This window comes from Carassius gibelio, chromosome B20 (assembly GCF_023724105.1).
Source record: "Carassius gibelio isolate Cgi1373 ecotype wild population from Czech Republic chromosome B20, carGib1.2-hapl.c, whole genome shotgun sequence".
NCBI classification, from domain to species: domain Eukaryota; kingdom Metazoa; phylum Chordata; class Actinopteri; order Cypriniformes; family Cyprinidae; genus Carassius; species Carassius gibelio.
Window position 1 is genome coordinate 13903216 of NC_068415.1, and position 23715 is coordinate 13926930.

General features: G+C 37.0%; 1 protein-coding gene across 7 annotated transcripts in view; it reads left to right on the forward strand.

The window, feature by feature from the left end:
- The window catches only part of LOC127984319 (ephrin type-A receptor 7), a 79257-nt gene that overhangs the window by 24172 nt on the left and 31370 nt on the right, over nt 1–23715 (forward strand). For all 7 annotated transcript variants that reach the window (XM_052586910.1, XM_052586905.1, XM_052586911.1 and 4 more), the window contains exon 5: nt 3493–3828. In XM_052586910.1, the coding sequence (XP_052442870.1) occupies nt 3493–3828 (336 nt within the window). The remainder of the gene's footprint in view (nt 1–3492; nt 3829–23715) is intronic.

Genomic DNA, 23715 nt, shown 5'->3' on the forward strand with positions numbered 1-23715 from the left:
AACAAGGAAAATAAGAAAATATTTTCATAAATTCCAAATGTTCAATTGTGATTCCATATATACAAAGAGATAAATACCATTTTAATTATACTAATAAAAAAGTACATTATTTGTTTGCCATATGCAAATTAAAAAATCATGTCGTTCCAAAGCTGTAAGACCTTTGTTCATCTATGGAACACAAAATGAAGATTATTTCCATGTGACATCAGTGGTTCAATCTTGCATTGTGGTATTGTTGTGAACGTGCTTCAATTGACACTGAAGAGAAGAAATTGTTGAATAAAGTTGTTATTTTTGTTTTCTTTGTGCACAAAAGTATTCATGCAGTTTCATAAATTTAGGGTTGAACTATTGATGTCATATGGACTATTTTAACAATGTCTTTTCTACTTTTCTGGGCCTTGAATGTGACAGTTACATCGCTGTCTATGCAGTTTCAGAAAAGCCATGAGATTTTTTTTATCAAAAATATCTTAATTTGTGTTTTGAAGATGAAGATTTAAGCCTTAAAGGTCTGGAACAACATGAAGGTGAGTAATTAATGACAGAATTACATTTTTTGGGTGACCTATCCCTTTAAATATTTGCTTTGATCATTTGCGGGTGAACTATTGATTAGATATGTCTAAAACTTCAATTTGTTCTATATATAGATCAGGCATGGTGTCTTATAAGCCATCTGAAACCACTGTAGCTTAATACAAAAACATTAAGTGATTGACGGACCGGGCAGTTTCGTACAAAGCATCAAATCATGAAATTTAAAACAACATCATGGATTGTTATTAGATTACAGTGCTTTTATTTAATATTTTGCGAGAATTAAATCAATAGGACTTTTCCAGTAGTGATTCATCTCAGTGCTACCTTGTCGCTTGAATAGATATGCTCAATCACAGCTTGACTTGAGTCCCTTCCTGTCTCAGCTGTCCATTTAAAGATAAACAATCCCTTGATCTTTGCAACTCAAGAGCGGAATGAGGAGGCCCTGCCTAATGGAGCCATTAGTGTTATTATTCTTATTCTTATAGGTAACCATAGAAATAGAATGTTAAGTCTCAGGAGGATGCGTGTATGTGTGTGTGTTGCATCTCTCCCCAAGGGAAATGGAGTAGGAGGGACATCATTAGCATCAGTAGTTGAAGTTCTGCTTGGAGCATGAGAGATAGATATAGAGAAGAGAGAGATGGAGAGATGGACCACATCTCTTCACCTGCCACAGGTGGCCCTTTCATCTCCTATGTTCACTCGTTCCCCTCCTACTTTGATGAATATGGATGGTTGTGTGTGCCATTAGCTTTAATGAGGAGCAAACTTTAAGTGTCATATTAACCATTCGCACAATTCTAATGCTTGCTCTTTCCCCTCATTCATATGCATTGAGTGTTTTGTTAGTAAATGTCCCCAGTTTTGCAGAAGGTAGAACTGGCGACGTGACTTTGCGTTTTGTACCTCAACATCACTTAGGTAAAAAACGTTATTTTAGAATACCCAAAATACACTACACACTGAAGACAGTATATGCAAAATATACCGGTTCCATATCATTTATCACTTCATATTAGATATACAGGTCCAGCGCAGGGTCAGTGCAAACCGTCTTTTGACGTTAAAATAGTACTGTCAGGATGAATAAGCGCTGAAAAGGTGTGGACACAGTTATTTTTGCGCCTGAGTTTCCCTTTCAGACGCAAAAGTTATGGGAGAAGAGTATTAAAATTAATCACACAATGCAATTTACTAAATATTTGCTCCCTTATTTAACGTCCCAAAAGAGTATGTCTTAAACTATTTTGCACTTTAAATGGCTGCAATTATTGTTGCTAGGAGAAGGCACCGCAGAGAACAGAAAGCGCATGGTAGAAGGGAGAGGAGTTTTTCCACATGTATTTATTTGGAAAGAACACATTATTCGAACATACTACACATATTTGCCAAGCCATGTTATTTTTAATTTGCTTCAGGAAATAAAAGACTATTTGGAACCCTCAAATAGGAGTCATGCAATTACAGGTCTATTAAAACATATTCCTCTATTTCTTTTTAAAGTACTGTGGCTTTTTTATTTCTTTATTCTTTATTTGCGACTTCGCTAATTACGCTTGGTATATTGCGTTGGTCGATAGATGTTGCATCTGTGTTCTTTAATTTACGAAGTTGTTAATAAATCAATAGCAGCCTAAATAACCAGGCTTAAAAAAGCTAATCTGAAAATACCATTTCCATACTGTTTATTATATTTTGAAGTTATTTTTATTTATTAATTGTATATATTTATTATTAATTTGGATTTTAACAATGTCCATTTATCGATTATCCTCCAAAACATTTAAATATTATAACAAAAGCAGAGATTTTAGTTTTAATGTTTCGTTTTTATGCAAACAAAACAGTATAGTTGTAATGTTCCCCAAATCTTGCAAATAGCATTTGAAATCTAATTATTATATTATTATTATTATTATTATTATTATTTATTTTTTGTGAACATCCGTTGTTATAATTAATCTGTAAACTACAAAAAGACAAAAAACTATAAAAACCATCTGCAGATTTAAATTCCTATGAGAGACGTTATCTGAATATCAGATATTGGTGGATATCTTCACCTCTTGCTAACATTTCTTTTTTTTTTTTTTTTACCGCTCACCAGTTGCTCTGTTGTCAATCTCACAAAGAACAGATTGAAAACGCCTATTCAGCTCCACACCAGTGGACAGGTACAGGTCACTATTTCACTTTGAGGTACAAAAATCGAACCTCTCCAAAAAGGGAAAATCATGATGCGAGACCATCACAAAGACACGTTCTAATAAAAGAGATATTGAACAGACAGCAGTGCCATTATAAAAACATTAGGGTGATAAAAGCAAGGGCTTGGTGGTTGGATAAAAGTAGCAAAGTATAAATCATTGCTTTATGAGACGCGCCAGATTTCTTGGCACTGGCGGGGATTAGGGGATGATGGGTTGTTTTCGACTGTGGTCATCCGTCTGTGAGCTGGTTAATGTAGGCTGAGCGGAATCATGCACTGTTGCTAATGTCAGGGCGACAACTCGCTCATGATCTGGCTCTTAAATTCTGGAAGTGACTCAGACTTCCTGTCACCCTGGCAGTCAGAAAAAAGTATTTTGCCAATTGTATCACCTCTTTTCTTTCCACAGGAAACACATAACTCCCTGGCTCAGTAATGAAATGCTACCAAGTTGATGAGTACCAAGGCGGTCTTATCTCAAGGTTTTTTACCTTGAAACAGTATCTCGTTGTTCACGGTTTCATTCTTTTGCTACAACCCTGGTCTACATCGACCTTGGCAGCGCTCAAGTTCAACTCCCCAGCATTCTTCAGCATAACATCTCTATGTATCTAGGTTACAGTATAACTGCATGTCAGGATTTGCCAAGGGCCAATATTTCTGATATTGCCATGGTGTTTTTATCTTGAGAAAAGACATGTTTATCTCAGCCTCCCCCTCTTTTCTTACTACAGGGCCACCATCAGCTCCTCAGAACATGCTTTACAACATCAACCACACCACCGTCAGCCTAGAGTGGACCCCTCCAGCTGACACCGGTGGCCGTAATGACGTGACATACCGGATTATATGCCGCCGCTGCACCTGGGAGCCGGAAGAGTGCTTTCCTTGCGGGAGCAATGTTGGCTACTCGCCACAGCAGAGTGGATTAACGGACACCTACGTCACCATCACCGACCTGTTAGCGCACGCAAACTACACCTTTGAGGTCGAGGCCGTGAACGGCGTGTCCGACCTCAGCCGTACCCAGCGACTGTTTGCGGCCGTCAGCATCGCAACCAGCCAAGCAGGTAAGAGGTTTAGACTTCGGTGACTATTTGGCTTGACACCATTCCGCTTTTGATGCTTTTTTTATGCAAGACGCAGGTTCTAGTGTTTTTCATGTTGCTTGGTTGGATGGCACTCTCAACTCAAGGCTGTATAATTTCCAACTAGTGCATTCATGTTTCTGTACCTTCCACCGTTGTGATAATTCAACAAATTATTCACAGTGGTGAACAACAACAGATGATAAATAATAGAAGTCACGCACAAGAATACCTCTCTCATTTCCCCTTTAGTCTTTATTGTCTGCCAGAAGAACCGCCACCTTTAAATATCACTTACAGTCGCCATGGTTGACATTTCGGCAAGACTCTTTGTTGAATTCTTGATAAATGATATGAGCTTTCACTTTATCCCCTAAAATTAAATGGGTGGCAAATGCCTGCATTGGTGCTGAAGTCATGGCCGCAAACATTATTAGTTCGACGAGTGGTTGCCTGTCTTTGGCTCTCCCTCTTTCTCTCACACTCGGAAGTTGGCCATAATTTAAGAGCCGTTTCTGAGACTGCACATGCTAGAGAAATGCATGTTTTTTAATGAACTATTTTTTATGGATCTGCAAAACAAGATTTCTCTTTCATGCCCAAGCATCCATGAAATACAATTTGCCTTCAAATGCATACTGGTTCTGGTCATTAACAAGAGGTTAGTAGACAGTGATAGCTTAGTACTGCGCTTCAGCAACTAGCGCATAGACTGCAGTGTTGTTCTACGTCTACACATACAATATTTGACTGTTTCATTGTACCTCTTCGCCGTTTTAAAAAGAGATCCCATTGTATCTGATATGTTACCTAGGGATGGTCAAGGCTTGACTAATCGACTAGCCATCCAACAACTAACTAGTCAATTAGTGAAGCTGACTTTTTCAACTAGATAATATATAATATTTTTATCTGGACATATATGTCGATTAGTTTATATAGCTTTTTAAATAATGTTATGTCTAACATAAATGTAAAATATATAATAGTAGAAAAATAAATGTATTTCTATCGAAATGTATTCATTTATTTTGTTTTATGTTTATTTTTGTAGTCTAGAAAATTTTTTGTCCAGTATATACTGTATGTTTCTAAATGTATCATTATGATTAGGGATGCACGATAATATCGGCACAATATCGGTATCGGCCGATAAAAGCTTAAAATGACCATTATCGGTATCGGCCGATATGAATATTTCTGCCGATGAGCCAAACCGATATTCTCCAAGTGAAATAATTGACCTGTTTTTCAGATGTGAATGTCTGTCTACATTTGTAAAATAATAAATTTATGGTAGAATCAGTACAGAAGAGATACATGGATTTCTCTTCAGTAAAATTAAAGTTTAAATATATCAGTATATATTTGTATATATATCGATATCGGCATCGGCCAAAATTATTTTGAAAATATCGGCATATCGAATATCGGCCAAAATCCAATATCGTGCATCCCTAATTATGATATATATATATATGCTTTTAAATACTAGATATTTAAAGTGTAACAGAAGTATTCTTGCAATAGTTCATCTTTAGCACAATTAAATACACTTCAGTTAAGACTTCATCACTACTTCTGAACAATTAAAGTGCATTAAGCACAAAATTAGTTGTTCTAAATTCACAGACTTTAAGTACACCAGTTGAATATATTTAAATAAATATATTGTGGTATATTTTTATTTATTTATAGCGGTATGTTGTCTAATTTATCTCCTTTTGTCTACAAAAAAAAAAAAAAAAAAAAAAAAAAAAAAAATATATATATATATATATATATATATATATATATATATATATATATATATATATATATATATATATATATATATATTAATGTGTAGTATAATTTCTCTTTATCTAGATTATTACCTGTTATTCTCATCTCGTCATCATACTAAGTAAAGCACGTAAGTTATTCAAGACAGATATTTTTGACTCTTGTGTTGTGTCTCGGGAATCCTGCTTCCTGTTCCATTCTGTTGTGCTTAGTTCAGCTGTTTTGGAATGCAGGAATGAGTTTTGTGTAAACACTGTCAAAGAAATGCAACATTTTTATTTATTCCAATTTTAAATCTAGACCAATTAGTCATCCAGTCATTCAGGTAACTTACAGACTCGTTGATTCTGCCAGTGTGTAGTTTTGTACATCCCTAGTGTTTCACCACCTGCATTCAAAACTCAAGCTCTCATTTGCATTTTTGTTGTTTTTATGGTTTGCAAACAAAACAAGGTCAGTGACAGGATAACAGAAGCAGCTCGTGCATGCACATGTTCACAGAGAGATGAGGGAAGAGACACAGAGGGAGAGGTGATAATGACCGGCAGCCAGTAAAATGAGGGAGGAACAGAGCCGAGGAGGAAGGGGAGAGGGGATGATGTATGTTTCATGACAGGGATCGTGACAGAGATACTCGCTGGTGTAAGGAGCCACAAGGACACACGGACACCTTGGTAGGTTAGGAGCAGAGAGAGAAACCGAGATATGGGACAGAGAGAGCGAGGGGAAAGACCCTTGTCTCAAAGTGAGAGCCGGCCGTAATTATGTCTGGCATACTGACAACAGACAATTACACCAGCCACCCTGGGCAATATTTAGTCATTAGTTATTGTCAGATTGAGAAAATATATTTGTAAAGCCCTGTTTTCTGTAGTGCCAGCATTACCGGTTTAATTTTTCATGTCTTTCAAACTACAGAATAAGCCAAAAATGGAGGACAGAATAAAAATTTCCTATTTGAATGTGAATAGATTCTAGCTAGGAATAGGTTAGCAATTCAGCTAGTCTTGCAAAAACAGGTTAGTCATTTTAGTCTCGTTCAGACTGTCAGCCCAAAACCGATTTTGTGTCTATCTGCATGAATTTAGATTCGAAGAACTAACTGTCTATGCAGTGTATCACAACTGTTCATATAGTTCATAGTGTTCCTGTGGCTCAGTGGTGGAGAATTGTGTTAGCAGCACAAAAGGTTGTGGGTTTGATTCCGAGGGAAAATATGTTAGCCTGAATGCACTGTAAGTCACTTTGGATAAAAGTGTCTGCTAAATGCGTAAATTCATGTCCGATCTGTGTGTGTGTAAGCACTCTTTTTCGTTTTACGGAATGTGTATTGGTTTCTATGGCAATGCCGTTGCGTTGTTATGCCAACGCTTAAACAACAACAACAAAGCTGGGTCTCATTTAGAAGGCTGCGCCCTCTGGAGGTCGAATCCTCTGGAGGTCTCATTATTTGTAGGATGCGAATGTGAAGTGTCCTCAACCTAGAATTAAATGAGAAGGCCTTCATAGGACAGGCGGTAAAAGGAAACAGAAAGTATCACATTGCTATGTCAAGACATTTAGAACATCATTGAGCTCTCGCACTACTTAAAAAGGAAGACTATTTATAAATTTGAAAGGTATTTAAAAAAAAATGTTTTTACTTGTTTTATTTTGTTCAGTGTTTGAGAAGCTGCAGCGTACGCACAACAGACATCTGTTGGAGAAAACAAAGGAGGAGGATACTGTATTAAGAACAAGGTTTATTCATTTTTAACTGGAGGCAATTTAAGGTAAGTTGTTAACACCACAATTGCGTTTGTGTGTATATCTGCCGGTGCCAGCATTTTTCAAATAAACGACAGTTGTGTATGGCGACGCAAAGAATTGTGGTTTATCTGTAGCAGTGAAGGATACATCTCATGCATCCTCTGAATTCCCGTGAAAGAAGGTCGTATTCGCAGTGTCCCACTTGCTTTTCTGAAAGAGACAGCCTCGATGACTTCGAATGCGACCTCTGGAGGGCGCAGCCTTCTAAATGAGACACAGTCACAGTTTGCAATACGGATGTTGTCTTAACAACATGACAAAATGTTGCCGTCGTGCTGGATTATATTTCGTTTTATGAGGCAGCAGCAGAAACAAATGAAGCTTGAATGTGCGACTTTATTTCGCCAAAGAAACCAGACTTGCAGATCGCAAAAACAAAAGCATGTTTCTGCAAAGATTTATACAGAAACTTCTGATGTGTTTACATTTCACATGGCGTAAGAACATGAAAAAGCTATGCTTAATCTAAACAGTCTGGTCAGACTGAAACAGATTTCCAAGAATACTATTTGAATTGGATTCGAACAAACATGTGAATATTGCTTTAGTAAGGTTGGCTTGTTTTGGATTTTCTCCTTTTAGTTGTGACATTTTATCATTAGCAACATAATTTAAATGCACATTTCTTTGCGCTTCAATCATGCTGATTTTGAATATAGGAATCCACCATCTTAGTCCCTCTAAGAAATGTGTCTGTTTGTGGTCAGGCAAATCTGTCTAATTAAACAGGACTATCAAATGGACAAATCAACTGCACATCCTTGATTCTAGCTTTGCACATATCCTCATTTAAAAATGAAATGGTTGTCCATTCAGTAACTCATATATTTAAAGATTCACCTTTAATAATTAAGCACAGGGTCCATTTGAATACAAAAGGCTCACTGTGATGGCAAACCGATAGGAGCCCTGGACAATCAGCCCCTTGTTTAGAGCCGAGATGGAAAATTTAACCCTATCTGAGCATGCTCAATTCTCTGCTCACCAGAGCCTTACAGGCGCAAATTTTACACCTGGGTTACCACAGCAATGGATCACTACTTCATAATGGGCGAGAATGCAGCTTCCTGAAACAATAAGCTGGCTGCTGGTCAGACAGAGCTGGACACTCATTAACACTGATGACTTTATCAAGGCCTTCAGAGTAGAAAAAATAGTATCTTTTAAGCTCTTCCCAAATCATATTTCCTGGGAAAGGATACCAGAAAGAGTATAAAGTGACAGATTGGAAAGGTGTACCGACATTGAGTAAATCCCAAATTGAGAGCCTTTCCCATTTCCGCTCCCACTTCGTTTTCTGTCAGCTCTGATCTGTCGTATCATAATAAAGGTGAAAATGAGAAAAAAAAGAGTCATCAGTTTGTATTATTCTTATATCACATGAATACGATAAAAATATATTATATTACATGATCAAAAGTTTGGAGTCAATATGATTTTTATTTATTTACAAAAAAAAAAGAAAAAAAAGAAATTAAAAGCAAGAACATAAATGCTGTTCTTTTGAACTTTCTATTCTTCAAAGAATCACGAAAAAATGGATCACAGATTCAAAAAAAAAAAAAAAATACTAAGCAGCACGACAAATCAACATTGATAATAATAAGAAATGTTTCTTGAACACTAAATCAGCATATTAGAATAAAAATTCATGTGACACTAAAGGCTGTTAAAAATTCGGCTTTGTCATCGACAGAATACATATATTTTTTTAAATATATAAAAATAGAGAAGCTATTTTAAGCTGTAATAATTTTACTCTGAGCGGAGAGACTATTAAAAAAACTTTTAAAAAAATATATATATATATCGACCCTGAACTTTTGAATGTTATATTGAGCGATACCTTTAACAGCAGAAAAGCGCCAAAGAAAGACAAGGCGGAGGGAAAACAAGTGATGGATGAAAAGGAATGGGGAGGCGGATGAGACCCTCTCCTCTCTCGTCTCTCATTTCCATCTGCATGAGAATAAGTCGACGCTTCAGGCACCAAGCGTAGGAGTAGAAACGGTAAGGACAGCAGAAAGTAAAGGTGCAGAGCCCGAATCCAGATGGCTATGCATCTGATGAGGAATTCAGGAATCCTTTCTTTAATTATCCTTCCACTACTGAGCGACACAGTAAGCGACAAAAAGAGAGCAGAAGAAGGGATGTGTCCGTGTGAGAGAGGGGCTACTCAGAGTACTCATTGTCCCTCCAAAGCCTAATTACTTCCCTGCTCTCCATGAAATGGTTTTTAAATAGTGTCTGCTTCTGTATCGGCAGGTTCATCATCATCATTTCTTTTTTTATATACTCTTTTTTTTTCCTCCATTGATGCCCCTTGCCATCCCCCTGCAGACGGATGTGAATTCTCTCTCTCTCTTTAATGGCAATTCTTTTTTCTTCATTTTAGAGGACTGCATGGGAAGTTTGGTGAAGAGCATTTCAATCAGCATTCTATTGTCACTTGACATCTCTGTGGAGATGCCCTCGGAAGCGTCTCTCTCTCTCTCTCTCTCTCTCTCTCTCTCGCTCTCGCTTTCTCTCTTTCCTTCACTCGCTTCATCTCTCTGTGTGTCTGTCTAAACAACACCCATTGTTCTTCCCAATGCTCTTGAGCGGAAATAGCTCAAAGAATAACCATTAATATTTATTCAGGAGAGCCCTTCTGAGGAAAACAGTGTGGAATCAGGGACCGACCAGCCCTTTCCACGCCACAGAATTCAGCAGCCAGATGTGAGACGCGCACTTTAGATGCAAACAGCATGTGTGGTAAACAGAATCAAAGCGAAAGAAGGCGAGAAGCTGTGGAAATGGATTTTTAATGCTTAGGTTACATGTCAGAAGAGCACGATGTGCATGTTGCCCGCTGATAGCTCCCTCTGACTGTTGCCCACTCTGTCTAGGATGTTGCAAAGTGTTGCAAAGTTGTTTAAGTGTTTGATAGGGAAGCACATTAACCCTGTACTCCGCTACGCTGCTCTTATCTTCTGCCTTAGAGGGGAAATGGCTTTAAATAAGAAATTTTATTCATTGAGGCACATGGATTCCTTACATAGCCCACTTTTTCTAATGCTACTAGATTCCAGTCGGGTTATTTCCCCTCATCTCTCGAGGAGAAGCATTCTGTAGTTCGCAACGTACTTTGATCTCAAGAACCTTTGTGTTTCAAGCTGCACGACTCAAGTAAATAACAGAAAATTGTTCTGGGCAGTCTGGTCACATTAGCAGGAATCGCTTTGTCACTCGACGTGTTTTAAAGTCTGAAAAATAACTGCAACTGTGATCTTTTCTTTCCTGATGTGACTTACAGCTTCTCAATGTAGAAAATGTTAGGTGATTACTAGGTAAGGAATTGACTGGATCATTGTCGGTTACTATTTGTAAGTAAGTAAGTGGCATATTGTATGTTTTTTATTAAAGATTACAAAGGCGCATTGATTTTAAATGATGTCCACAGATAAATCATTCCTAATAAACACAGTGATACTTCAAATGAAGCTGAACTCTGAGAACCCAAACCAGCTTGTTTACTTCTTCTAGCTTCAAGCGACATCCAAATGTGTCGCGCCAAGCGTTATAAAGTGCGAAAAAGCATTCTCATGCCCCAGACTGAAAGACAATCCTCTGGGCATTTCTCTCGTAATTAATATGGCCTCTTTTTCGACACATTATCACTGCAAAATGGATCCCGTTCAATACCCCTGAGAAAAATCACACTTTGGGGAACAATAAGTCCATTGATCGATCTCCGCAAAATTCTAATCTGTGGCAGGGGCGTTAAACAGAATGGATTGATTGATTCCAGTGATTCCCAGTTGGCCAGTGTTAGGTGGTGTAATTTTCTAGTTTAGCGGATCCCTCAAGCCTCTTTTGTAGCATTTATATGCCGTTTTATGTTACCTGAGAGGCCTTTCTCTCTCTCTCTCTCCATAGCCACTCTCTCTTTTTCTGTCTTCCCTCTTTTGGTAATTCCATCTGTGGTAATTTGATAAGAGCTGGACCGGTCGCTACAATTCAACAGCTGTGGTTAAATCGCTGGTGGTCTGGCTCACAGTGGCCTCGGCGGCCTTACTCTGGCCACTTGACCTGTGGCATTGTGCAGAATGCCTCGCGATTCGTCCGTCACCCAATCCGTCAGCAATGAATAATTTTCATGGAAGGTGCACTTTAATTACTTTCCCATTTAAATGGCATTGCGGTGGCCTATCTAGGTCATTAATCTCAGTGAGGATCCTGTTGCAAGCCTTTTATTGCTGGCAAACGAAGCTCCCCAAATCCCCCAGAATCTTCTCTGCTTGACTGACTGCAGACTCCCAGCAGCCACTGCTCCAGTGTGTCCTTCTGAACTGGCCACTGTCACGGAAGTGAGAGAGACAGACACAGAGAAAAAGAAAGAGAGATCTACACTTGTCTCTCAGCATGAGCGAGGGGATGGGGGGGAAGTTTGCCAACCACCTTGAAGGGACCAGTTGGACTGAATGTGAGCAGGACTTTCTAGCGTTCATCAATCGCAACTGGCTGTTTAGAGATTTGCCAGATTAACCATACTTAAAATTACATATAATGCTAATTTATAATTAATTCTTATATATATATCTGCTTCCAAATTGCAGTGTGTTACTTGCTCTTTCTTTGTACTTATTTACTAGCATTTAAAGTAAAAAAAAAAAAAAAAAACTAATTTTTCCGCATTTGTTTCAGTGAGGGACTGTGGCAGGTATGAAAAGCATAACTTGTACATATTTGGGTTCACTTCATTGTTCTGTGTCTCTTATTCAATCTTCCCCTCCACCACCCTCTTGCTCAAAGTCATCTTTTCTCTCTGTCAGACGAGCGGATACCAACTCGCTCAATTATTTAGATTCCTGTGAGGCAAGCAACAAAGTTTTCAGACAAAGTCCCCCCCACCACCACCTCTTTTATCCCTTACTTTTGCCTTCAAATTCATTGTCTCTATCTGAGCAAACGAGTATCTGACACAATCCAAATTATCATCAATCTTTTTTAAATTCCAGATGCCTGCCATGCATAAAAGTTGCAGGCTTTAGTCTCCTTGTAATTGTCACCACCTTCTGAACTCTCTGAGACTTTTCACCTGAACGTCCTCAGATGTGCCGTCAGCAGAGAAATTTAAATTGGAACAAAAATGGAAGCATCACATAAAGCTGGTGGCCTTCATGGCGGGTGGCTATTAACAGCCAGTTCTAACTGACAGGCGTTAATTGAACATTCTGACTGGATAATTCATAGAGGCTTTGAGAAAACTGTTTCAGCTCACAATGAGTCTGATATAAAGAGGTTATGAGGATATTTTAAACCCAGTAGCAGTCAGGCACTTCTGTATAGGGTAGAAGCATGTTTTTTTATTGCGTGAAGACCGAATGCAAGAGCTAATGTGAACTGTTGAAACGCTATGCTATGACATAGGAAATAACAACAGCATTTAGGCCTATATAATTTTTCCATTTATTCACTTTGCCTTTGGACTTTTGAACATAACCAACATGTCAGGACATGTGTTTTAACCTGACACGTTATTTAGCCAAGCATTCTGGAAAAAATTCACATGCACACAGTCGTAAATACAAACAAACGCACCTGTGTCACTCCGTCCTCCTGTTTACATGCAACATGTGTCCCTGTGCTAGGCAGTTCTGGGGTTAGAGTGTTTCATTTCCTGCTGCAGAAGGGTTGAATCATAGGGGAGGTACTGTGGTAGTTTGTGACTGAATTGAGATATGTGTCAGCGGTGCCCGAGACCAGCTGCCGCAACCTACCACACTCAAGAACAAACTCATCACCTCAAAATGTGTGACCGTGAGAGAGAAACTGCGTGCATGTGCACTTAAAGTGCGTGTGTGCTTGGATGTGAATTACAGCTGTAGAGCGGCAGATCTTTTAACCCTGTCTTATGCCTGTGTGATGAGCACAAATCTGTGTGCCAAACTGAACAGCGGATCTGATATCGCACTTCTTTAGAACAGCCTTGTCAAGCTTGTCAAACACTCACAGGAAAGGAATCATACATATAAACACATTTTGGTAATAAAGTAAGAAATTACTCCTCATATTAAATGGTTGTCTGGAATTTTTGACTCTTGATTGGTCAATTATAGAATTTGGTTGAAAATGTATTGTTGAACATTATTTCTGGCAACTTAAACTGTGCTAGTTTAACATCGCTCATGTTAAGTCTGTCTTTTTTAATCACATAATAATGATATAATTTCAAATTAAATCAATATGTTATATAAAATTATTTGCTAATTGTAGATATGTGTCCATATTAAAAAAGTAGTCTTGTACCGATAAGCTGATAATTGTGTTTATTTTATGGATCATAATACTATTTTGTGCAAATAAATAAAAAATAAAACATTCAAATCAGTTGTTTTAAATGGTACTGTATGAAAATTTTATTTGAGAAATTTTGTTATCGATTTAAATCAGACTGATCTTAAAATTATGAAACATCATAGCGTCCCTTTTTTTAGTGACTGGCCCTTTTTTACTTGATTAAAGGCCAGAAGATGATGGAAAAGTTCTCCCTTTCCTCATTATTCTGTTGTTCATTGTCTCATCAACGCACCATCTCCTGTGGAGAAGGAAACTAATTATGTCTTCATCCCTTCCTGTTCGCACCTCCTCCTATTCTCTCCATTAGCCAAAGAAATTCTAATGAGTTTTAGTCTAGCTACTTTTGACATGGGAATAAGTGAAGGAGAATATAAACGTTCACTAGAATAAAAAAGAAAAATAAACATTTGGTCCACGATTGGCACCTGCACAGAATCGTCAACTTTTTTTGACAACTTTTAGCTGTTTCCTAAGCGCAAGTAGATTTTTTCATCTCTCACACCTGCTGGTTTCTGTAAGCTATATGTGACGGTAACACACACAGACACACACCCTCTGCCTCTCGGCCATATAGCCCTGATGCCTTTTCTTCAAAGCTGCAGGACGATATGAAGGCCATCTGCTCTCCCAGCTTTTAATGTTTATAATATAAAACAACAATAAAAAGATTACAGCATCCAAAGACTGAGTGAGAGGAATCTATTCGGCAGACAGATGGGGAACACAGCTGGGCTGGACACCGTAAAAAAAAGGTAACATGAGGCAGAGAGGATGCTGGGATAGCAGATAGTGACCATCAGCTTTGAAAAACTTATTTCTGTCTTATCAAACAGCAGGTGTTCTGTTATTGCAGTGGACAGGAAAGCCTTGCTGCTTTTTGTTTAGGACAACCTTTGTTTCGCCACAATTAAAATCATCTCTGTCACTTATGATATGGGCCAGGAGGCTTTTCTTTATCTGTTTGTGTCCTTTTGGATTAGTTATCATGGCTCGGCAATAAGGAAGCTCTGATAGCCTGGAGCCAGTGTGAGAGTGTTTCGGGCCAGTTGGGGAAATTGTCACGTACCCCCCAGAAGGGTGTTTATGTATGTGTGTTTGTGTACTGTATATATAAAGTTTAACAAATTAAACACCAAAAACAAAGCAAACTGTAATTAAATAAATGATTCAACTTATTTTTTTTATTTATCGCTTGCTTGGTATATGATTTGATATATGATTTTTATATAAATAAACATTCTTTACCAAAAACAAGCAACATTTTAATAAATCAGTAAATAATTTTTTTGATATAAAAAAAAGACTGAAACTTTTAATTGAGAAGTATTTACTAAAAGCAATTTAATCAGTTTATCTACATTAATCTATAAATTACATAATCTAAAATTTTGTCGTTGTTAGTTTTTTTAGTGGGACCATTGTAAATATTGTGAAAAAATCTGAACCTAAACAGAAATAAAATGTGTCTTATTTTTGAACTCTGGTTATGGAAGCCAAGACACTTTAGTTAAATATTTAGCCTCATGTTTGAATTCGTAAATGGTACCAAACAAGGGCATTTGGCATAACCATATTGTACTAACAACCACGTGGAATGTACCTGTGCAGATACATTGTGCAAAAAGAACAAATTCAAACTCAAGGGAAATGCTCAGTTGTTTGCTCTTTTGTTGCTTTCTTGCGTTTCCTTCTGGTTTATTTATAGAACTCGTCCCTTTTATACTTTCCTTTGCTGAGAGGAATGCGATTTTTCTTCCCTGACAGTACAGAGGAAAAAAAATGAAATTGTGAAAATGTAGAGCATTTCCCCCCTGCTTTAGTGAAGAGCAGGCACCCACATTCACATGGGTCAAAACAAAACACAAACTGCAGCCTTTGTGTTGCTTTGTCTGTTTTTGCTGACCTTTCCTCTCTAGCTGTAGAAAAGAAAGGATGGGAATTCCATGTGGTCTAGACAGGTGTGGTTCCTCTTTTAGAAAGACTTTAAACATGTTAAGCCCTTTACCCCTTCCCTCAGTGACAGATGTGAACAAGATATATGAACAAGTTGAAAAAATAATTAATAATGTAAATGTATTATATACATTATTTATCAATACCTTTTTAAACGTGGCTCCAAAAACAGGCCTACAATCTACCAAGCGTCTCTCGAAATGCCATAAATTTCCCCCGTTCAAAGGGAAATATAACTATGGCGACACACACGCTTCCATACAACTAATTAACATCTTTGATTCCATGTTTTCATGAGCCTGACCACCTAGTCTGAATATCATTGATAGAAATGTCTCTTTAGGCAGGTGTGGGAACAGAGCAGGGGCACTGAAGGGCTTTTCTTACTAACGGAAGAGGTGGCTCTGTTTAAATGAAGTGAAAACTTTTCCTATTTGCATAAAAGAAAAGCAGCATCCTCCAATTAACTGCTGACAAAGTGGATTTAGTTCCCTTAAGCAAACAAGGCGAGAGCCCAAAGAAAAGGCCAAAGCTTTGTACTAACCGTCATTGTGCTTGGAAAAGTTGGGGGCAGACTTAGTCACAATTTATTTAGCAAGCTACTTCTTATGAAAAATCAATTACAGGAAAGCCATTCAGTCCCCACAAAGTGGCAGAGAAAATAGTAACACCTGTTAAGTTGTTATCCGCTAGAGTGGTCTGATCTGTCTGTTTTTCTCTTGGTCTATGTACATTGTTACGAGGAACCTGTGTATTTTTAAAAGCCACAAGAGCTACAGTGATGCTGGTCTTTGTGCTCCGATTGGCCCAGTCTGAGACAGGGGGAGGGATTTTAGATTTGAAAGGCTGTTGGTCTGGTTTAATAGTGAGGGATTACAGTAATTGAAGCCAATAAACAAAGACCAGACTAGAGCAGCTTCTTTTTTTTTAAAGATGTGTACTTTGATTAATGATGCTTGTGTTAGGCGGACCACTTTTAGAGACAGTGCCATTAAGAATGATTCACAGCATCGGATGCTGATTAGTTCCATATGAACAGAGAGTTCATTTGACCGGAAATTCACAGACATCTTTGTTATGTGTGCGTCGTTCTGCGCTTCTGCATTGTTCCAGGGGAAAAACGCAGAATTTTTAATCTAAGCAGGAGGTTTTGATTCTGGCTGTTCTCCAGACTTTAATCAGACTTCAAAGGATCCGTGAGACCTCTCTACCCCCCCCCCCCACATTACATCTCAATACTTTCCACTTGCTGTCCTCTCAAACTTAGAGATGTGCAGAGGGAGACAAAGAGAGCGCGAAGGCTAATGATTCATTCTACACGCTGAGCGGCATTTTATTTGACTCGTCTATGGTTTTGACGTTTGAAGAAACCCGCAATAATGTCCTTCGCCAGTCGGCAGGGGAGTCTGGCTTTGATCCTAAATTAGAAAACATTATCCATTTAATGGAGCAATTTCAGCAAGTACCCTCAATAATTACTTAATGACACAAGGTATGTTATCTAGAGACCACCATATGTATAGTACTACTTGTGGAGTTCTTCAAGTGAAGTAGCTCTAAGCTGACCAGAGCTGCACTTTGTGCTTCTGATGGCCAGTCATTTCCTAAAGTGATATTTCAACTAACTTTTCAGTAGTTATAATATAATATGATTTTCCCCACCCCAATAGCTTCAATCAATCAGTCAATCAATCAATCAATCAATCAATCAATCAATCAATCAATCAATCAATTAGGTTTACATTTAACATTTATGTTTATATATGTATTATTTAATTAATTCCAAATAAATTATGACTATTTTAACATATTTGTAACTCATACATAAATGCTACTGGTAAAAAAATAAAAATAATAATAATAACACCTCATGACACAGTTTATTCGTACCAGCATGCATCTATTTGATTTTAATTAATCATATTGTCAAAATGCATTTCTCTTTATTTTGAACAATTACATTTAGTCAGTTATAAATCCGTCTGTTAGTAACATGTGTCATGTATGTAGGATTGACAAACATGTTTTACTCTACATTTGTTAAAAATGTGTAATCCAAATTGAAATTTAAATGCAATTCAAATAAATAAATCTAAAATCTAGGCCTCAATAGATTATATTGCAGTTGATCGTAGATCATTGTGGGGTTTTATGAAGTCAGAATGTTTAATAAGAAGCTGTGTTTCTCATAAAAACTACTGCTAATATAAATAACATAAAATGTGGACTCCATATTTAGTCCATTAGGAGAGATTGGCTTTAAAAAGCTCACTTTTATTGTCTTCGCTGACTCTGACTACTCTGTTAATTTGACGCTGAGTTATTATGGAATAATGACGCTAGTGAAATTTGACACTGAAGACTTTCACGTCCTGGACCTATTAAAAATGTCAGATGCGCTCCACTGCATTACTGAAAACTGGTACGGCGACTGTTTGCAGAAGCTGTGTGAAGACCAGCGACATGGAGAAAATACGGTTTTGCAAGTTGAAGATGAGAGTGAAGATAAGGCTTTCACATGCAAACTAGTAACGTCACATCAAAATGTTGTGTATCCAGAAATTGTAACAGACAGATGATATGTTTACCCCAGGAATAGCTTTCCACCACACACAGGTCAGAGTTCAAGCTACCCGGCTTAAAAGAATCCCCTTCCAGAGGCGACATGAATGTTGCCAATGCTTTATCCATCAGAATATTGTTATTCTCATTTCATAAAAGTACAGAAAATAGGATTAGGGGCCAGCTATCCTGGGGGATGAGAGTCAACTGGCCCTCTCTTTTATCTCTGAACTGTGCGCTGGGAGCTGGACTGCTCACAGGCACTTTCAGTTGGAGCGATTAAGTCAGCTGAATCTGAAATGTACAGAGTGAGATATGGAGATATGAAGGGACACAGGGAAGAGACAGGGGAATATACTTTGCCGTCTGTCATCTGAAAGCCATGTTTGAGTTCCCTAGCAAAACGTTTTAGCCTAGAAAGCCGAGAATAAAGAGAGACATGAAAGAGAGAGGGGGAAAAAACTTTTATATAAAGGGCTCCAAAAGATCTGAGAAAACACTGAAAGGATAGCATTCAAGCTTGAATTTAAACAGCTGTAAACAACATTTGTGGATTTGGGGAATCATGAAACAAAGGATTATGATTTAAATTGAATAAGACATGTATAAACTTTTCTACACTGTTTTATGTTTTTTGTTTGTCATAATTTTAGTTATTTAGTTATTTATTATGCTTTTTCACTTTTTCAACTTTAGTTAGTCCGTAATGTGGCTTTTTCAGCATAAAAAAGATCTGCAAAGTTACAAAGCTCCAAAACTTCAAAAGGAGATATTTTATTTATCAAGAATCACTTTTCATTTATTTTTTTTATTTTTTTATGTGGTTAGATCTCGGGCTCTGCTGTAAAAAGTTATAAATCTAAAATGTTTGCTAAATAAAGAAATTTTTTTCTTGGACTATAACACATATTTTCCAGTATTAGTGATATCACAAAGATCAACGAATGGGACGAGACCTGGTTGAGCTGCACTAGAGAAACAGACTGAAATATATATATATATATATATATATATATATATATATATATATATATATATATATATATATATATATATATTTTTTTTTTTTTTTTTTTTTTTGTGTGTGTGTGTGTGTGTGTGTGTGTGTATTATATTTATTAAATTACATTATATTAAAATTTAAACAAATAATTGTCATTATCTAAGACTTGTGTACTGTATCGGTCGTGTTTATTTATGTAATACATTAATAAACAATAAAACAAATATATTTTTATAGAGTTTTTTAATTTTGAAATATTGATTTATATATAAAAAAATCATTTTCACTGGTCTTAAACTTTTGGACTTAAACATTTTATTAGATTTTCAAGGTTTCTTGTAAGTTTAAAGCGACAGGTTTTTTTTTCTCTCTCTCTCTTTTCGAGATTTGACTCATTTAGTGGGAAAGGGTGTAAGAGGAGAGTTTTTGTAAACCATGCCTGAGTAAGAGAGAGCTTTGTTTTAGCTTGTAGAGGATCCCTCAGCAGCACTCAGGTTCTCACACTAAAGCCTCTTCTCTTCAGACAGAGAGAATAATCAGCTCTTTCTCACTCTGATCACCCTATTCTCAGGCCAGAGAGAACAAAACCGAAGAGAAGAATAAAAGCACTGAAATCAGCTTGAACTTTCAGCCCCCTCTGCATAGTACGGTTCCCTCCAACGTCTGTTTCCCAGAGGCAGAGTTAATTGGGCCATGAATCATCTGATTGAGACTAATGTAAACATCCTGCTAATTGATAACAAATCACCATTACAGGTGTGATCAGAACAGATCTACTGACCAACCAATAAAAACTCACATAGTCATTTTTTTACTAATAGGAAAGCCTCATTAACAAATCTGTTTGTTTCTGGTTCCATTTCAACTCGACATTAATCACAATCAAGACAAGTTTCTGTTCGCTAACAGAGCAGAGCATTGGGTCTTTTTGGGCCTCATTATTTGTAATCCAGTGGACCGCACAGTAATATTGCAGGCCAACAGAAGCAAGACCGCTTGGAATACATTTCAGGAGGCAATACATCTGTAAGCACAGACAAGGGCTTTGTCTAAACACGCTAAAAAAGAAAGATGTGGTGGCTTTCCATACGCAGAAGGGATTCCTTCACGCTGGGTTCTGTGCATCTGTAAAGAAGACGTCAAGTCCAGATGAGACAGAAAAATGATAGGGCTGTTCACCTGCAATGACAGATACATGCAAACAAACACGATCCGCATCCGTATGACTCAGAAGTCTTGCACAACGCTCGCCACAGTGGCAGATGAACAGCTGGTGCTATTGTGCGCGTGTCTGGAATGAGTTTAACGTTAGTTAAGATGACCTTCCTTCAAAGTCTGTTCACTGCAGCGCAGATGAACAAAACCAGACGCATCTCTAAACAAGCCAGTTGTAATGTTGAGTCATCCATTTTGTCTGACTCTAATAACAAGGATTCTGTTCACAGGCAATTTGTCTGTTCACACCGAACATGAAAGTAGGGCGTGCCACGACACGGTCAATCACAAAACACAGCCAATAACAGCAGTTCTCTCTTTGATCGCTCTCATACAAAACTAAGAAGACGTACCACATGGGATGCTTGTTATGGTCTTTACTTGTGGAATTGGAAGTATTTGTAACTTAAGGTCTCTTTTCATCTGTGTTTGATATGTGAGGAGTTGTACGATTTTGTGATTTATGCATGTTCAAGATTCAGAGACCACAATGCTACAGTATGTGTAAAAATATATATTTTTTATTTTAATAATAATAATAATAATAATAATAATAGTAATAATATAATAGTTATCATTCATATTTTTATTAGATTATATTATAAATCTTTATTGCCTACACATGTGGAAATTCAAAAACATATACCACAAATACACTTGACTTAACGGTCCAATACAACAGAGAATATATTCAAATATTTGTTTGCTAATATAGCAAGATCCTATTTTATAATCAATTTCATTTAATTTTAATTGACATTTAGTAATTTACAGCAACTTTTATCCAAAACGACTTACATATGAGGACAATAGAAGCAATCAAAACTAACAAAAGAGCAACAATATGTTGCAAATGACAAGTCCTCGGTTAGCCTAAATCAGTACACAAAGCAAGGTGTGTGTGTGTGTGTGTGTGTGTGTGTGTGTTTCACACACAAAGAAAAACAAGTAGATAGAATAGAAAACAAAATGAAAGGAGTGTTTTTTTATTAAAAAAGAATATTTTTTTATTAAAATATAATAGAGGGTCAAATAAAGATGGATCAGACGTATTTTAACTGTTTCTTGAAGAAATTGTATGTTTCGTTAAACATTAATTACAATACAGTCTATAATTATTATTAATCATAATCATTGTTATTCAAAACATATTAAAGGAATTTGTTTAAAAATAGAATCTTGATAATAATAATAATAAAATACAATTATTATTAATATGCTATTCTAGTTTAATATAATAATACATTAAGATCCTATTTTATCTTCAGATTCTTTCAATATGTTTTTGACTTAAATTTTAATATATCTTATATGTTCCTGTAACAAAAAGTCTTATTATTATTATTGTTGATCATCATCATTATTATTGAAACATATTAAAGGGAATTGATTGTAAAATAGAATATTTAATAATAATAATAATAATAATAATAATAATAATAATAATAATAATAATAATAATAATTATTATTATTATTATTATTATTATTATTATTATTATTATTATTATTATTGTTGTTGTTGTTGTTGTTGTTATTATCCTACTATTATTCTGTTATCCTAATATAATAATATATCAAGATCCTACTTTGCCAGAAAATTATTTTAATATGTTTGTGACGTTTTTGTGTTGTTCCTATGACTAAAAATTTCTAAAAATTTCAACTTTATTGAGTCTGTAACACTCTGTTTAAATGGTTTAAGGGAGTGTTGCTTAAAATAACCAGAACTAATATTAAGAAGGTTTTTCCGATCCAGCTGAGCACACACACACATTTTGAGCAGAAACATACGTGTGTGTACACATCGTTTGGTATGTATCTGTTTGTTGCCAGGTGTTTTCGTCTGAATGAGTGCCTATATGGCATGTAAGTTTGCAGATATGTTAAACATGAAACCTGAACGAGTGCCACCGTATATCTGTGTGGGCTATTGGTGACAACAACCTAAGCAAATGTTCTCTCCATCACTAGGAGGATAACAAGAGGTCATTAAAAAGAGAGAGAGAGAGGGACAAGAGGGGGGTCCACACTGTAGGTTGGAAAATAAATTTGGCTCCTTTGTGGAAGGAAAAAGTATTTTCTTTGTTTGGTTTTTAAGCCTAGGCAGCCTCCTCTGTTTTTCATTTCATATTTTCTCTGGCTACAAGCGGAATTGGAGTGTTTGTTGAACAAGAGCAGCTCTCTCTTACCCTTCAATCTCTCATCTGTCTCGCTCTCATTTTCTCTACCTCTCTCACTCACTTTGATGCCAATTTGGCTGGAGCGGAGCATGTCCAGGCTTTTGCAGATGTGTCCCTTTCCCTGCCTCTGATTGCAGCGTTCAGGCCAAATAAAACATCACATACAAGCCTATCTCTCTCTCTCTGCCTTTCTTCTCTTTCCCCTCATCACTCACCGTCTTAGAAAGCAGGCATGCAAAAAAGAAAGAGCAGCCATCAGATTCGGAAGATCAGAAGAAGTGAAGAGATTTTTGAGCCAAATAGATTTAAAAAATGTAAAATGAAACGTATTACGAAATACAGTTGTTCTGGATTTTGATATAAAAAGTAAGGCACACACACACACACACACATATACACTCACCTAAAGTATTATTAGGAACACCATACTAATACGGTGTTTGACCCCCTATCACCTTCAGAACTGCCTTAATTCTACGTGGCATTGATTCAACAAGGTACTGAAAGCATTCTTTAGAAATGTTGGCCCATATTGATAGGATAGCATCTTGCAGTTGATGGAGATTTGTGGGATGCACATCCAGGGCACAAAGCTCCCCACCACATCCCAAAGATGCTCTATTGGGTTGAGATCTGGTGACTGTGGGGGCCATTTTAGTACAGTGAACTCATTGTCATGTTCAAGAAACCAATTTGAAATGATTCGAGGTTTGTGACATGGTGCATTATCCTGCTGGAAGTAGCCATCGGAGGATGGGTACATGGTGGTCATAAAGGGATGGACGTGGTCAGAAACAATGCTCAGGTAGGCCGTGGCATTTAAACGATGCCCAATTGGCACTAAGGGGCCTAAAGTGTGCCAAGAAAACATCCCCTACACCATTACACCACCACCTCCAGCCTGCACAGTGGTAACAAGGCATGATGGATCCATGTTCTCATTCTGTTACGTCAAATTCTGACTCTACCATCTTAATGTCTCAACAGAAATAGAGACTCATCAGACCAGGCAACATTT